The 17,281-nt window shown below is 42.6% G+C and overlaps 1 protein-coding gene across 1 annotated transcript; it reads right to left on the bottom strand.

Moving 5' to 3' along the window:
- Nucleotides 1-233: 233 nt before the first annotated feature.
- beat-IIb (beaten path IIb) lies at nucleotides 234-16,735 on the bottom strand. The gene is made up of 6 exons (XM_089256474.1): nucleotides 15,828-16,735; nucleotides 7,989-8,203; nucleotides 7,738-7,873; nucleotides 6,484-6,617; nucleotides 1,129-1,417; nucleotides 234-977 (listed from the first exon to the last, which is right to left on the bottom strand). Exons 1-6 carry the CDS (start codon nucleotides 16,309-16,311, stop codon nucleotides 817-819), a joined length of 1,419 nt encoding a protein of 472 aa, XP_089112600.1. The 5' UTR covers nucleotides 16,312-16,735; the 3' UTR covers nucleotides 234-816.
- Between the last annotated feature and the right edge of the window lie 546 nt (nucleotides 16,736-17,281).

Here is a 17,281-nt window from a genome sequence, read left to right as displayed (position 1 = left end):
AATCCAAAGAAATTAAAAAACTGTCCTCGATAATTTCCTTTAGCAAAATACATACATATATCATAAATAAAATGCATAATAAAACTTACCAGTGTTATATAGTGAGACAAGAGATAAGTTGATTGATACCACGCATATACATCAAATAATTTATTTTATTTGTTTTTTTTCAATAGGTATTTACTGCAGCAAATAATTCTAGGAAAATCCCCAATATTTAATGAACTTGCACATGCTTTATCGAATATCTATGCTGTTTTATTTCAAATGCAATATCTCATTTGTACAATATTTAAATTGTGTGTGAGAGTGTGTGTGTGTGTGTTTTTATCGATATAGTATATACTTATAATATAAAGTTGATATTGAAAGTGCTATTGCAGCTGTTTTCCTTTTTTAATGGAGTTAAATGCAATCGAAATTATAATTTATGCAATATTTAATGCATCATTAAATAATCCATTAATTAACAATTAGCCGTGTTTGCTCCTCTACACGTCCATTCGTCTCTTTGCGTGAATATATATTTGCGGCGGTGCTAATGCACGTGCAGTTGGCTTACATCATAAAACAAATATTTACAAAACTGTATTATTTCATCTGAATGTGTAATTTATAAAGTATTACGAATGGGGCTTTTATTTTTTGCTTTTTGGTTTTAATTTTCTGCGTGAGTTGCGGGGGGGGATGGGATGGGGAGAGGCTAAGCTTAAAACGATTGGCTACACATCGAAGCCATTATCTATGCTATACACATTGCATGTTCAAGCCGTGCTCTACTCAGTAATTGTTGCTAAAATGTAATCAATTTTGCATTTAACTGCCGCTTGTTATCATCCCAAACATGGGGATTATGGGGATTAGGCAGCACACGAAGAGGCTGCTGTAGCTGTAGCCCTGCCAGCCTCTGCCGGCTGCCGATGTGTAGAAATAGGTTTCCAAGAAATTCTGCAGACCCGAGCCGGATGAGAGAGTAACTGCAATAGGAAATTGAATGCGTTTGCAAAACAAATGTGAAAGGTGTTTTAGTTTCATTTTCAGTTTCGGTTTCGGTTTCAGTTTCGGCTTAGGTTTAAGTCTTGGTTTTCGTTTCAGTTGCATGTTGTGTTTGTTGTGGTTGTGGCTTACCTCTTGCCGGCACCGGATCCTTTTGCGGCGTACCCAATTCAATTTCCGTGTACTCCTGATATAAATCACCAATTTGAGCCGTGCAGCGCAGCATCAGGCCTCCGCCAGTGGGAGGAAGTCCGGGCCCCAAAGCATTTGTCACGTGCGCATTGCGAGCTCGCCCCTGAGCCTTGCCATTGGCATTCGCGGCGGCCACAAAGTGCACCGACTGCAATTGCAGTCGAAGGCTCAGCCTGGATGCTATTAGGTTATCAATCGTGCGAATGTATTGTGTTTCCTCTGTGGCCACCTATCGACGAGAGAGAGAGAGGGAGACAGAGAGAGAGAGAGTGTGTGCATTGAGTCAGTGATGAGTTAATTGCGAGTCCATCAGCAGCTGCTCGTTGAGTGCCGAGCTAACGAAATAACTAACTACCATATGCATATCAAATACATAAGACTCGAAGTATGTTTTAAATTATTCATAGCTCTACAGCTAGCTTCGTGAATGTAAGTGTGTGTGTGTGTGTGTGTGTGTGTGTGGGTGTGCGGCTGAAACTGATTTTGCTTTCCGCTTCCGCTTGGCAAACTAAAAATATATTTGCCGAGTGCTGCAAAAAAGTTACTCTCCGATATGTGGGCAGCCCCATGCGAGTACATCGCACGAATATGAATGGCAATTTGTCGTCAGCGGGGGTTATTATAAGCATGCTGCACTTGCGGCGTCGAGTGGGGCACAGAGAGTGTGCTGACTGTGCACTGCGACGGCGGAGCAAGTGCGATACCAGTGGCAACAAAAGCTGCTACCAATGGGCAACGGGCAACGGGCAACGGGCAATGGGCAATGGGCAATGGGTAGACGTCGGCAATGGGACAACTTGCGCTGGAAGGAAGCGGATGCTGAGAATGAACGGACATGGCATGCCATATTTTTGTTTTTGTTGCCGTTTCTGCCTCTGTTTGTTGGCTTTTAAAAACAGTTTTCAATGTTACAACAGCAACAGTGGCAGCATCAAAATCAACACCAGCACCAACAGCAACAGCAGCAGCAACAGCAACAGAAACAGCAGCATCACTCATACGCCCTGTTCGCTCTTTTCGCCTTTGCAGATGTCCGACAGTTTGTTTGAGTGTCTGCCGTTCAAGGTTGTTTGTTTGCTTGTTGTTGCTGCTGCCCGTTGGTTGTTAACGCAACAGCAATGCAAACTGTTTACACTTAGTCTTTGAGTTACTGAGCCACTGCAACGGCAACGGCAACGGCAACGGCAATGGTAAAGGCAGCAGTAGCAGCAGCCAGCAGCAAGGGCAACCGAGGCAACATTTACCATATGACTATTCGTACGTCTGTCCGCCCGTCCGCCCGTCTGTCTGTCGGGCTGCCACTCGCACTGTGTGCATTTAAAAATTTCATTTCCTTCGTGACAGCAACAGCAGTGCCTAAGCCCCAGTGTTCCCCAAAAAGCCGTAGCTCAGCCTTCTCCTGCTCGGCCATGTGCATGGGCGTGTGCATATTCATTTCAGCCCTTAGCTTAGCTTTCCGTTTCATTTGCGAGAGATGCTCTGGCCGCGCGACTGGGGCACATCATTTCCGTTTGGCGCATCTTTACGCACCGGGCGAAAAGAAAATCCCGTTAACTGTATTGTGCCCGGTTTTTAGTTGCAAATGCCCATTGTTGTTAGCAGCAGGAAGTGCAGGCGCCATTTTCCAAATGGTTGTGTTGCCATTTCCGTTTGCTGCATGTCCTGCCCGACAGTCCAAGGGGCCCACAATCCTCGCCCACCTCCCCCCACCCCAGCGAGCCGCTGGCAATTTAAATACAATAAATGCGCATTTCGTTTCCACTCACAAACTCATTTGAGCGCCATTTACTTATGCATGTATTTGGCGCTGTTTAGTGCCCTGAAAAGGTGTACGACATTGAAGGCAACGTGCCCGCCCCGCATTAGGGTCGCCGCGCAGCACACACACAGCTGATCGACTACGCCATACCCTGTGCGCGGCAAACTACAGTCAAATGGGAAAACTTTTAGCTGTGTGTGTGTGTGGACAGCACGCAGAGGACTTTAGCGGGTTCGAGCAGGTATTTGGTATCTCACTTAGAGGAACATCTGAATAGCATAGTTGCTTTGGGCGTGGCCCGCTGCTCTCAGGCAAACTCTCGCACACCCACAACATTAAAAAGCAAAATCGCTTTATTGTTGTGCGTGTCGTTGTCGATGTCGTTGTCGATGTTGTTGTTGTTGTTGTCGATGTTTGTTGTTTTTGTTTGCTGCTGTGCGCTTTTAACCCTTTTTACGGCACACACACACACACACACACACACACACCAGCACAGACATTTTATTTTTCTGCTTGTACGTTTTTTGGCTTAACTTTATATTTGAATTTTATTTTTATTTTCATGCTGGCAAAGGCGCAGCGACATAAAAAGCCATTTTTAGTTAACTCGCTTTTCTTTGCCTCTCTCTCTCTCACTCTCTCAGCTCTCTGCTGTCTCGCTCGCACAGCTTGGGGAATTTAATGCCGCGTAATTTACGAGAAACTCTTAAGACGGCAAGCGCTTTAATTAAGCATGTGGCTGAGGCAGCGACCCAAAAGTGTAAATACCCTCATATTTCTTGTGATTTACCTTTATGGCATCGGCACCCCCAGCCAGGGGCCCCAGAGATATCTGGCGAGCCCCAAGCCCCCCAATACGTTCGGTTGGCCAATTAAATAAATGTTTGGCATTTGCTTGCGTCAACATTTTGCACTTGAATTGTTTTCAAGCCAAATTCACTTTTTGCTCCCAGAAACTGTATATATGTGTGTGTGAGTGTGTTTTGTGTTTGCGTGGCACAATTATGATGGCTGCCTATTAATATTGGCCGGGGCCACACAACACGTTCATTTGCAGCCGAAATGCTTATGCTAATTGTGCGAGAATGGAGAATGGAGTACGGTCTTCCTAGATATACGTAGATATAGTGTGGAGGAGTTCTTCAAGGCAAAGGTCTTGAATAGCGGCGAACTGTTTTCCATTCGGCAGCATGTGCTCTCGATTCATTAATCACAGACACTTAAAGCTGTTGCTCAGCTTTAATTATGTGCTTATGGCATTTACACTAGTTCCACTGGGCGGCATCTGAAGTAAATAATTTATCAAATAATCGATTGGCGCACAAATCCCACTGTCGAACGGCCACTTGTCTCGGTCGGCAAACTCCCCGAAAGTCTCGACAGCTCTAATCCCAACTAATTCCCATGATTCACCAAAAAATTTCATTTTCAGCTACTTTTCCATTAATATGACAAAAACTTTTTAACAAATTATGTTAGTCGCTAAGCCGGCAGCCGGCTGGATGGGTGGATGGGCGGATGGGTGGATGGCTGCCTTCGCCTGGGTCAACATGTGGCTCTCGTTTCGCTTTGAATACGAATTAGAGATAAGACAGGGAAAGAAAGTGGAAGAAAAGAGAAACAAACGGCAAATCGTATTGCAATTATATATGTATATTCTATCCCATAAAGCTCCTTAAAGCCGAAGCTGCTTTTGCGATATTATATACAATATATTGTATTTGCCTGTTTGCAGGTGGCTTTAAGCTGTCATTAGTTATTTGTGCCACGCTAGTATGGATGGATTACACTAACGAACGTCTAGGGCTGCCATTTAAAGCAGCCAGCCAGCAGCCAGATCATAATTCAATATCTGAGACGCATCTCCATTCGGCGGCAATTGCCTGGCCAATGCCAGCAGAATGAATGGAATTTCGTGTGGTTCGTGTTGTTGTTGGCTGTCTGCGCCAACATAAACACCACAGACATAAAATTTTATATGGCACGCCGAGTCAGACAGACGGACACACGCACACACACACACACACACACACACACACATGTGCACACTAAAGCAGCGCACTTTTGTCTCGGTTTTTGTCATTAGTTGGTTGACTGAAAGTGGAAGGAAGCAAGCGACATCTAGATAAAATGCTCAACGGCCTGCATGGGAGCGCGTATGTGTGCTCTGTGTACGTGTGTGTGTGTGTGTGTGTGTGTGTGAGTCCCGAAAAGTAGACAACAGCGAGCGACAGATACAAAACGGCAGGATAAGACACACAGATCGGGAAGGATGCCAGTGCCACTCCCACTCCCATTGCCAGTGCACGTTATGTCTGATGATGTGGGTAGACATAATATAAAAATTTATGAAGCGTTTAATAAGTTTTCTTTTGCAGGCAGTTGGCAGAGCAATGGGACAGTGGGACAGTGGGACAGTGGGATAGACGACAATCGAATGCTCGCCGCGTACGCTCTCCGTGTGGGCGTGTCAGCTGAAAAGTGTTGTCTCGTAAATTCATTTAAAGGCAGCGTCCGGCTCATCCGATTTGTCGGACTCTGTCCGGGCAATTTCTGTGCAGAAGTTGAACGTAATTTATTTTATGTCGTGGCTATGATTAATAACAGCAATGCGACAAAGAAAAAGGTTAGCCAGTCCTGCGGTCAAATTGGGATACAGAAATATATAAAGCATTCGCTTTTTAAAAGGCAACGGCACCGCCCTGCATCTGGCTGGAGGGTGCGACCTGAGCCAGTTTCCATATCCATTTACATTTACATTTCCATTTCCATTTCATTGTTGATTTATGCAACTGATTAGCGCCCAGTCGCAAAATTGATGCAAACATGAAAATGCCGCCAAATGACTAATGATGTCCTCTCCGGGCGTAGGCATGCATATGACTTGGCCTCTGTGACCCAAGTGACTTGTTTGCTTTCGCTTCTGTTTACCATTTTCCATATTCCATTTCTATTTGCCATTTGCCATTTGCCATTTGCCATTTTCCACTTTCCACTCTCATTTGCTTTCTTCCGTAATGATAAATGACAGAGGCGAAATCGCACAATCAAATCAAAGCGCGTAACCCTTTTCTACGTTTATTGACTTAGTCCCGTAAGTCACAATGTGTATGTGTGTGTGCGTGTATGGGACTCTTCTTATTTAGCTCTGAGCCAAAAATTTTAATTAAGTAAGGCTTTCATATCCATAAATAAACGACAAATTCCAGGGCGCATATCGCTTGAGATTAAACACAATCCCCCGCTCCACGGCCCCCGCTGCAGCCTATCACATGTGCTGGAAATGAGTTTAGGGCTCAGCAAGTGGCTTTTCTAATTATAAAGGATTTACGTTCCCATTTGCGAAGCCAACGCCGTTTAATTAGCCTCCCACCCCCACCCCGCCCTTCTGTTTTATCATACAAATAACTCATCACAATATGCCGCTGCAAGCCTATGCGGAGAGGCGCGGCGAGACGGAGCTGGGGACAGTGAGTTGTGCGGCTCCGTTGTCATACATAGAACAACTCCCGGGTCCCTCATAAAATTGCACTTACCGGCATGTGGTTGAGTGTGAAGCGTAGCTCGGCGCGGGGTCTCGATGGCAACGTGCTGCAATTGGCGCGCAAGACATCGCCGGGCTCGTAGCGCGTCTGTTCCGTAAAGAGCTGAGGTCGTTTTTCCGGGAATTCTGCAGCAGATTCAGAGAAGAAAATCGGTTAATGTGTGGTTGTGTGTTTCCCTTTTAATTTGGGATATTTGATGTACTAAAAATAAATCAAGCTACTGCTCCAGAAATGAAGTTAACAGAAAACATAATGAATCATTTTTTTTTCTCTTTATATATGTTGGCCCTTTCCTTTGCCATATTTTTCTCAAACACAGCTGATAATGAGTTATGGGCCTTAGATGTGCTGGATATGATCATTTAAGAAAATGAAAAGAGTATATTGGTTAAAGCTAGAGGCGGGAATTGGGGAGAATATATGTATGTACTTGTTGGTACTTTCGTCTGAACTATGCTCTGATAACAAGCTAAGATATTTTGCTGCAGATACACACACTAAATGAAATTAGGTACACATATATATTTGTTGTGTTCACGTTGAAAGAGATATATCCATATAGAAGAGAGAATTGGAAACAAGAGCCTCATGGAATAACTTACAAAGCTTTTGTCTACAAAACAGAACTGATGAAAGTTAAAAAAAATATAACAGAGTCTGAAAAAAGCAATGTGATTAAAACCAAACCCGTATAAATGATTTCTTTTCAAAAATTCGTTTATTTGAACCTACATTACGAATAAGTAAAATATCAGCAAATACCGATTAAGCCCGTATAAATGAGTTCTCTTCAAAAAAATATTAAGTTGAACATTACGAATATGTCAAATATCAGCATGTCAATAAAATCCCCTAATAATTCGAAATTTATTTTATTTTATTTTTTTTGTTCGATAATTCGTAATATTTAAAGAGTCCCTCGAGGTTCGCAATATCGAAAGTCGACTGTATCCAGCAATATTTATCAGCACTCGACCTTCACTCTCCAACAAGCTCAAGCTCAACTGATTATCAATCAGCTATGTAAGGCAACGTGAGATGAGCTCAATATAAGAGACTCGAATATGCTCGATGGAGAGCACATGCCTAGGTCTCTTTAATTGCTGATGCTTGCTGAAGAAGAAGAAGGTCAGGCGCTTGAATATGACGAGGCTGTGGCTGGTTGAGTGCGCTGTTGTGGTTGAGGCATAACACGGGAATGGTGGGGCTGGTGGGTCGTTATCGTTTCGTATGGATGGTACTCACCTACAACTTGCATTTGGGCATAGGCGGTGGCCGTCGAGTAGAGCGGTGCATCGGCAGTCACCTCGCAGCTGAAGTTGCCAGAGAGGCCGAAGCTGACGTTCCGTATGAGCACCAGGGTGGCGTTGGAGCTGCTTTCCTGCAATAATATCAGTGTTTAATTGGATTGGCCAAGTGGGAACGAGCGAAAGTGCGGATGAGGATGGGGGATGGGGGATGGGCGATGGTTGAGGGTGGAGGTGTGTCCAACATACGTCCACTTTGATGCCGGGATACTGAAAGACCTTCGTGTGGGGATATTCGCCGGGCGTGAAGCGATAAAACTCCAACTGGCCGCGATAAAACTTAATCGAATAGAGCGGTGCACCATCCAGCTGATACTCGCAGCGCAGGGCCACCGACTGGCCGCGTCGCACCGCCGGCGGCTCGACGAGCAGATTGACATTGCGCAGCGTCGCCTGGGCGGCATCTGGAAATGAGCGAGAGGACAAGCTTTATGAGATTTATTATTCAAATTGATGCAGCGTGCATGAGAGTGCCATAAGCGGCAGGGAACTGGCAGTCGGCAGCCCCGTTAGCCGGCAGTCAAACTGTCAGAGGTGAAGCCCACCAAGCCGCCAGTTGTCAGGGCGCCGGCAGCCCCAGCCAAGCTGAAGGACCTGCGCCTGCTTGTGCTGCTACGTGGCAGCAATTTGCATACACGGCAGGAAGCGGGGCCGTAAAACAATATTGATACGTCGCGACAGACAAACAGCGGCCTCATCCAACCGCACTTCGGGCCAAGCCACAACATCGTCAACGCTCTGCTTTTTATGGGCATTGGGCTGCATAAAATGCACGGATTAAAATATATTCTGCGATTCGCGAATGCAGACGATGTCGCCTGGCTGCACCTGCAGCAAGCAGCAAGCAGCGAGCCCTTTAAAGTCACGCAGATGGCTTCAAGTGCTGACTGTGGCCATCTGACTCTTGCCATCTGACATCTAATCAATGACGACTTCGACAAGCACACACGGCCAGTCAGCTTGCCAGTTTCCAAGTTTGCCAGTTTTCCAGTTTGCCAGTTCGACTACATCAAAAAGCAATTTTCCATTTGTCTTGCAATCTCTTTGCGCACCCACACACGTGTGTAAAGTGTGTTTGGCTTTTCATAAACTCGCAAATCGTTTAAGCCGTCTTACGAGAAGTTATAAACCTCTTTGCATGTTTCTTCTTTTCTCTTCGCTTCTCTTCTCTTCTCTTTTCTGCCATTTTGTATTATTTTTTCAGCTTCTTGTTTTTTGCTCGATTTTCTGCAGCTTTTTCTATCGCATTTGCTGTTATCATTGTTTCACCCTTTGCCTGTTCGCACCAGCTATTTTTTTCTTGCCTTGCCTTCCTTTTCCTGCTTCCACTCACGCTGAGGGTATTCCGAATTTATCGTTTAGATGGCAACATTTTCAATATACATAATTGAGAATATTTTTATATTTTTATATTTTTGCTCTAATTATATATTAAATCTCTGCTTATGGAAATATATATATTATTTTATTATTTTATTTTATTGTTTTTCTGATTACTGATTTTACTAGAATTTATGCAGATATAAATAATAAATAATAGAGTTTTCGTCCAATTTTTCTGACTACTTTTATCGATTTATCTTTTATGTATTTTCAGGACATTCGCTCGTCGGTCAACTGTGTTTTCTGTGCTCTATACTACAATCTTGATAGCAAGCCAAAATGGACTGAGTCTCGGCCGGTCGAAGAGATTGCTTCAATTTCATCATAGTGCTGGCAGCCTCAATTCTCGTTGTCTCTCCCCCGCTTTCATCTTTCATCTTGGGGCTCCACTGGGCTGACTATTCGTTGGGCTGCTTCAGCCTTGTGGACATTCTTCAGATACTTGCTCGGACTCGCTTTTTGTAGCGCTTGGCATTTGTCGTTGCTCCATTTCTTTCTGATGCGAAGGCCTAGTCGGCTTTGGAAATTAGTTCTGGATTAGCTTTATGGCCATACAGTTGTGTCGCTGCGCATCGAGTGGCTTTAGCAGATGCCAACGGGCCCCTAAACCAGCCTAAGGACGGCCCAACGTGATGATGAATTTTTTCCGTCTTCCACTCACCAAGGCAGCCTCGCTCGTTTTTCTCTTAGTGTGATAAAAGGAAAGCAGTAAATGTAACAACATTTAGTTGTTAGCTATTTAAGAGCGCTCGATGGGTTTTCATGACAACATGGGACGTTGACATGCCTGCCTCTGAAGCATGTTGCCATATGTGGGCGTGGTATCTGGTCTGTGAGAAACCCATTTCGGTTGATTTAGTCAACATAATGGCTTTCGATTTACCCAGCAGCTTTAATGCAAGCTCGGCGAGGACGCGCTGAAATATGTGCAGCTGAGATCATAAAACGTTTATTGACTGCACAGCTCAATATATCATGCCGTCAATATTATGACAATATGCACTACCCACAAGCCAGGCGAGCTCAACAGGCAATCCTCATGCACATTCACGAACAATTCAACTTTGCCTGCTGAGCTCACGGATTTAGCTACAAATGTTATGCGCGCATGTGTGGAGGAGGAGGGGAGGGGGGGAAGCTGGGCAAGCTGCAGCCAGACAAACTTTTGCAGACACACACGCGGCCATTCAGTGCGGCAAGTGCAAGCCGTGTGATGAACTCACTTGTGATAATTTATGAGTAATAATATTTTTGTACTCAAAGACAGCGAGAGAGTGCGAGCGAGAGAGAGAGAGAGAGAACAAGACTGAGCGGAGTTGAGTGAATGCTGCTCAACTGGCAAACTAATTTAACTTATTGTCTGCCCCAAAGCCTGCTCTCCCGCCTGCTGCCAGGCATTGTCCTTGCCACGCGTCTGCTATGGGCTGCTTATCCCATTTTAACGTTCTGCGGCATGACGTGCAATCATTTTTGTTAATTTACTTGCACATTTCACAGCGCAGCGTTCGACTGGCGTGGCTGAACTTTAAGCTTGTGATTTAAATATTTTATATTTTTGTTATGTTCGTTCACAATGTGTAAAGAGAGTATATTGGTTTCATGCAATTTCCGTCCGTTTGTTTGTATGAATGTGAATCATTACCGGCAATTGAAAAGGCAATTCAAATATGAATAAAGCTGCATAGATGCTTCTTCCATAGACAGCATATATGCACATACATATGTATCTAACATTATCTCATACATTATATTGCAAAGCGAATGAGTAATGTGCAGTCGGCTGCACCCGTGTGTAAATTTCTTACTTATTTATTGCTTTGCATTTCCCTTACTTTGACTTTCAGCTAAACAAAGCTCTCTCTAGGTTTTTTAAATTTTCATATTATCTTGTACTTTTCGCATTACTGTCAATTATTTCTGTCGAAAATCCAATAAAATGCTGGCATTAAAGCTTAACAATTTTCACACATGAATTCTTCACGTAATTACGCGTGCTCAACAATAAACAAGATGAACAAAATGAAATTGTTTGCTCACACACACACACACACACACACACACACACACACACACACAGAGAGTGAGCCACTGAGTTTGCCCAGCGGCTGTAATTAATTTTGACAGCACTCTGTGATAATTAACGCAATATTATTGTCTAAAACAAATTGCAAAAATAGCGAACAACTCTGGCATCCAGCGACGCCCCGAGCTCAATCTGCCACGCCCCGTCCCAGCCCGTCGCAGCCCCTACCCAACGCTCAGCGTAAAGAATGTGAGCAATTATTTAGCATAATGCATAGCCATGGCAAATAATATATGTATTTGCATATCAACTGTGAATGAGCAATGCCAGAAAATTGTTTGCATAATTTGTGAACAGCAAAATTTGAGTTGAATTCTCATTACAAATTGCAATGTGGACCGCAGGACGAAAAAGGACTCGGAGCTGGCCATGGCACTTTTTGGACAAATTGGCACTGTTACAGTTTTGAAAAGTTGCTGACACAATTCAACAGAGCGAGAGAGAGAGAGAGAGCGAGAGAGAGAGAGAGAGAGAGAGAGAGAGTGAGAGTCTGAGATAGAAGAGATTGCGAAATCAGAGCTAGAGCAATATAATTATGTGTTGAATTATGAATTGAAATGTTGAAAAGTTTTGTTTTTTATTTTTATGGGTTTTCTGTGTGCGCTTAACTTGGCCATTCAACGCACAATTTTGGCCAACATTTATTGCTAATGCCCACTGGTTGAGTGTCTCTCTATGGGTTTTTGAATGAGTCTGGTCAAGTTTATGTGCTGAACGTTTTTGCAGTATATATGCATTAATGTGCTTAACATTTTGACGTTGAACATTTTATGTGTTTCGAATCAGTTATATATGAGTGCATGTGTGTGTGTATATATCGGATTGTATGAACTATAAACAACAGTTATAGTCTAAGTACTTAAGCACATCATGACATTATGAAAGCATTAAAATTTAACTTTTGTGGTCGTATCAAATATGATTCATGACTAACTCAAACTCAAATTGAATGCATTGTGTTGTATTTCTATAAACATGAGCTGCAATGTTTTATCGGCCTTCAAATAACTCAGATTTTTCCAATTGCTGTGCTCTTTAGCAATGCTGGAATGTCATACAATTGTCAAAAAGCCTTCAAAGAATGTTAAAGCACAAATGGCATGCCCACAGTTGTAGCTGCAGTCCGCCTTTCATATTTATTTACATATAACATATATGGACTTTAATTGCATTTATCTCTCTGTTGTCCTTTTAATGTACTTCCAAGCTGTTAAGCAATAAATAATTGCTTTGTTAATTATTTGTGAATCAAAGACTCAATTTGAAATCACAGACTCAAAAATAAAAAATAAATAAAACTAAATTTTGGTTGCCATTGAGTGCAGAGTCTTGCACTCGAGTGTAACACATTTCAGCAATGAATCGAAAGATGCTTCAGAAATGCCAGTTATATTTTCACATATTTTTTTGTACATCTTCTGCATTCATTCATTTTTCATTCGATTTCCCATCTTGATTGTTACATTGTTGCATTTATTTGCCAGCAATTCGCAGCACTTTATATAACGTGTTGAGCACCTGGCAGGAATCATGTTGTGAATCGAGCGGAGCTCAATAAGCAAATCAAGTTCCGCAAAAGAGGTCGATTTTGGGTTTAGATAAGGCACTCAATGGGCTGTTGTTGTTGTTGTTGATGTTAGTTTGGGTCTGAATTTCGATTCGATTACTTGTTGTAATTAAATGTGTGGAGCAGATGGCAAACGTTTTATATAACTTGATTTTATTTTCATTTATTTATTTTTTATTGTGTTTGTCCGTGTGATGGGCGGTGGGCGGTAGCGCAGTAGGTTTTATGTTTCGCTTAAATAAATTCCAGCAAAATGTGCGTAATTAATGCGCCAAACCAAACCAAAAGCGCGCTATATAAATCATTTGCGGCGTGCCCTTGTATGTGTGCATGTATATTGTATGAAATTTGTGTACGTGTGTGTGTGCGAGTATCTGTGAACATTTGCGGTCAGCCTCATGTTGCACGCACAATCAGTCGCCTTTCGTTGCTTATCGACTGGCGCCATTGATTGCAGTTCATTAAGCACGCGCAGGCGGACAAGCTCACGCACATTCCTGGCCCATGGCAAACTCCTGCTGGTGCTGCTGCTGCTGCTGCTGTCGATGGCTACACCTGCCGCTGCTGGGGCTGGCACTCATTAGCTACGCATTGGCCGGCCCACAGCTGTGGTGCTTGACCCTTTTGGTGCGCCTTTAACGGATGTTGCGCTTTAACCTTTCACGTTGCGCACACATTTCTTCTTAATTTCGCTTTCACTGTATTTTCTTTTGGGCCTGGTGCGGCAGCGCTCGTTAGCGCCTGCCTGGCCATGGCGCTGGCCATTACAGTTGATTGCTTATTCATGCGTTCATTCATTTATTCATATGCCTGTAAGTTGGAGATGAGCGAGCCTTATCAAATTGCGGGTGCTCGTTGTCGGCTTTGCCGATTAAGCTCACGCGGCGTATACGGAATACGCTGGCTTTGCTTGAAGTTCCGAGAGCTGATGCTGTTGCGAAAATTAATTGCGACTGCGTTGTGTTTCGTGTTTATATTTTAAATTAATTATAAATATTTATTTATCTTGATTAGTTGGGTGGCTTGTGCAACCCAGTAGAAGGGCCGCTGCCGGTGGTGCTGCTGGCTTGAGTGTCTGAGTGTCTGAGTGTCTAGCTGAGCTTAACTAAATTGATTTCAGTTTATTTTAGCATAGCGCAGCGTTTTCGCCTGGGGCATGCCTGGCAAATCAATAACAAAGACTTGGCTTTAAACGCCGCTGCGCTGCCAGTGGCAACAGGACCTCAATTGGTTTTGGCTTGGCCATTACTCTTCGCCGCTGTGGTTCTGCAACGCCAACCGAATTCGATTCATTCTACTTGTTCTCCCTGGTTTTTTGTGTTCTTCTATAATTGATTGCAGCATCAATTTCAAAACGAAATAATCAAGCAGTGCACACATACACAGTCACCCACCAACCACATACATACATGTTGCTTGATTTGCAATGTTTCTCGTTTTTTGTTGCATACTCTCGTGCGCTAGAGTTAATTTCTGTTTTAAGTTGGAGCAGCAACGGCAACGGCAACGGCAACGGCAACGGCAACGGCAACGGCAACTGCAACAGCAGCAAAAAGCCAACTGCAGCTGCAAAATCAAGGGAAATTATTGAAAGCACCAAAGCAAACGGTGAAAAACACACACACACACACACATGTACACGCCCACACATACAAAAATGAAAAACACACGTCAATTTGTATTACTGCTGTCTCAGCTGTGCTTTCATCTCGTTCTGTTCCCTTATTCCTCTACCTTGCTCACTCTCTCACTCTCTCTCTCTTGTACTCTCCCTCATTCTGTTCACTAGGATCCGCGTTTTGCTGCTGCTCGTTTTATATTCTCCTATTTCTTGGCACTATTTTCAAACGTTTTTCCTTTCACATTATCCATTTACCCATACTTTATTTCTGTGAATAGCGCGAGGTGTAGCGACTTTTTGCTACACATTTCCTGATACTCTTTCAAGCTGAGCTGAGCGAACTGAGTGGTGAACTAAATATCTCACTTAAAAAGACAGTTTGTGATAATCTCTATTTAAAGTTTATATAAATATTTAAAAGCAAATATCATATGATATTATTTAAAGATAAGTTGATATATACATTACATTTTTTTAAAGTTCGCTGCGAATAAGCACTCTTCTTAAAAAAATATGCCTAGGTCCGCACCACTATTGTCTTTAAAATGGTAATACAGAAAGAAAACAAATTCTAAATAGGTATATAAAAACATATAATTCTTACGTATCGCATTACTATTTTCATAATTTATATATACGGCTAATTTAAATTTATTTTTCATTTTATTTAATTATAATTTTGTTTTTTATTTTAATTTGTATTTAATTTTAATTTTTTGTTTCGTTTTATATTTTATTTATTTATATTGAATTTAAATTAACTTTAAATTTTATTTCATTTAAAAATTAAACTAATTTTTAGATTTTATTTTAATTAATTTAATTTTTAAATTTGTATTTAATTTTACTAAATTTCTTCGTTTAACTTTATTTTTATTTTATTTATTTATTTAATTTTTTTTTTTTTTTTAGATTATAGAGTATTCAAGTATTGAGCTAATCAAGTCTGTCTTTACTTATGTATCTGTTGTGGTGTTTTAGACCTGCCCTCAAAAGCCACAGGCAGAAGCGTTTTGGGGCCGTCAGTTGTGAGCGCGTTCGTTGCATTTATTTGCAGCCGGACTCTCATGTCTCGTCCTGTTTGTATTATTTTTTTCGGGTAAAGCCACACAAAAATCTGCACAAAAATGCTCGGAAATTCATCTTGATTTGTGCTGCGATTTTTTTTCCCTCAAAATAATGCAGCAACCGTTTTTTAAGCTTGTCGTTTTTCTTAGTATATGTATGTGTTTTTTATTTATATTTTCCACCCAAATGCCAGGTTGTGTGTGGCGCACTAAATCAGAGACATTTAAGCGCATTTTGCTAAAAGTCACTTGCGGCCTTTGGCCATAGCTCATTTGACGGTTGATGGCCGCTTCTAGTTGTACTTACCACATAGGATGCAGAGGAGCAGCAGCCAGTGCAGGATGCTGGTGGCCAACTTGTTGTTGCTGGGGGCCTGGAGGCAGCGACACCTACGCTCGCATTTTATTTCTCCAGTTGCTGTTGTTGTCATCGTCATCGTCATCATCGCTGCTGTTGCTGTTGTCGCTGACGTCGCGATGTCTGCTAATGTTGATGGCAGCACGCTGGCCGCATTGGTAGTGGTGCTGGTGGCGCTGGTGGTGCTGGTGGTGCTGCTCGGTCTGTGACTTTGCATTTCCGTGTTGCTGCCGCTAATGTTGGGGCGTTGTTTTGACCTGATGCGACGCGCGAACTGACACTTACACCCCGACGCGTGTGCGAGTGCCGTGGGGAGCGCTGTGAGTGATGCGGATAGCGTTGATAGCGTCTGCCACATTGTCAGCGAGTCCCGTTTTTTGCACACTTTGCGAGCGTTTGTCACCGGCCGGGCTCCCCACTTGCCGCCTGACATTAATTAAGTGTGAAATTAATGGAGCGGCAGAGATGTGCAGCGGGTAACGGGTAACGCGTACCGTGAAGTGGGTAACGGGTCGCGGGCTGCTGACGAGCGAGTTAATTAATTTGGTACCCTGTTCGCCAGATTTAGCTTAATTTGGCGCTTTGCTATAGCTTATGCTGATGGGAGTCTCTTCTGGCCTAGCATGCATTGGGCAGCACTATTATAAATGATTAGCTACACATGTACTTTTGGCTAACTTCATTTATTAGGTCTCAGACTTGGCTCTGGGCTGCTTATTTCATTTTTCATTTGCCAACTTTGTTTGTTCTGTTATTATCATTAATTATGTGGTTTTGTTTATGGTTTGCAAAAATCTGGGCACTGTTTAAATTTTAATATCCTTTAAAGTTTATTTATATATTTTTTATTTTTATTAGCAAGTCTCTTGAACTCGATATTTTGTTTTATTGTTAATTATTTCTAATTTATTATCTATAAATATTATTGTTTATTTTTTTTTTAATTCTCTTCAACTCGTTAATAATTTGAATTATTTATTATTATTTTCATTTTCTTGTGATTTATTTTTGGGAAGTTGCTTCAACGCGTTTATATTTTGAATTATTGTTTACGTATAATCTGCTTCGATTCTTCGTTACTTTGCTTTGTCTGCTTTCAATACGTCATTCTGCTTAGTCGCTGCCGCAGCGAAGTCACAGCGAACGCGTCACACAGCCGAGAGAGGAAGACGCGCAGCCGACAGAGATACGAATGCGACTAAACGCGCACGAAGTGATTGCGGGAATGTTGTTGTTGCCATCGCTGCTTAGCAGCAATTGGTAAATGTTGCCATCGCATTGGCACTGCTTGGCAACATGTTGCTAAGCTCTTGAGTTTGATGTTGCTAGCGTGTGCCCTCTGCTGCTCGTTAGATTTTGTTATGTTTCGGCTTCTCTTCCGCGAAAATATTTGTTAGTTGACA

The sequence above is a fragment of the Drosophila navojoa genome, chromosome 2, assembly GCF_054131105.1.
Source record: "Drosophila navojoa isolate 15081-1374.11 chromosome 2, UAZ_NAV_1.0, whole genome shotgun sequence".
Classification (NCBI taxonomy): Eukaryota; Metazoa; Arthropoda; class Insecta; order Diptera; family Drosophilidae; genus Drosophila; species Drosophila navojoa.
Note: the sequence above shows the minus strand (reverse complement) of the source record. Positions and strands in the feature narration are given on the sequence as shown.

What these genes read in the sequence shown, in the direction of transcription:
- beat-IIb (XM_089256474.1), bottom strand. Translation starts at nt 16,311, where the DNA reads ATGTCAGGCGGCAAGTGGGGAGCCCGGCCGGTGACAAACGCTCGCAAA. An exon ending in GCTCCTCTGCATCCTATGTG is followed by an intron (nt 8,204 to 15,827) that starts GTAAGTACAACT and finishes GCTCATTTCCAG; the next exon opens with ATGCCGCCCAGGCGACGCTG. An exon ending in TCACACTCAACCACATGCCG is followed by an intron (nt 1,418 to 6,483) that starts GTAAGTGCAATT and finishes TCTCGTCGATAG; the next exon opens with GTGGCCACAGAGGAAACACA.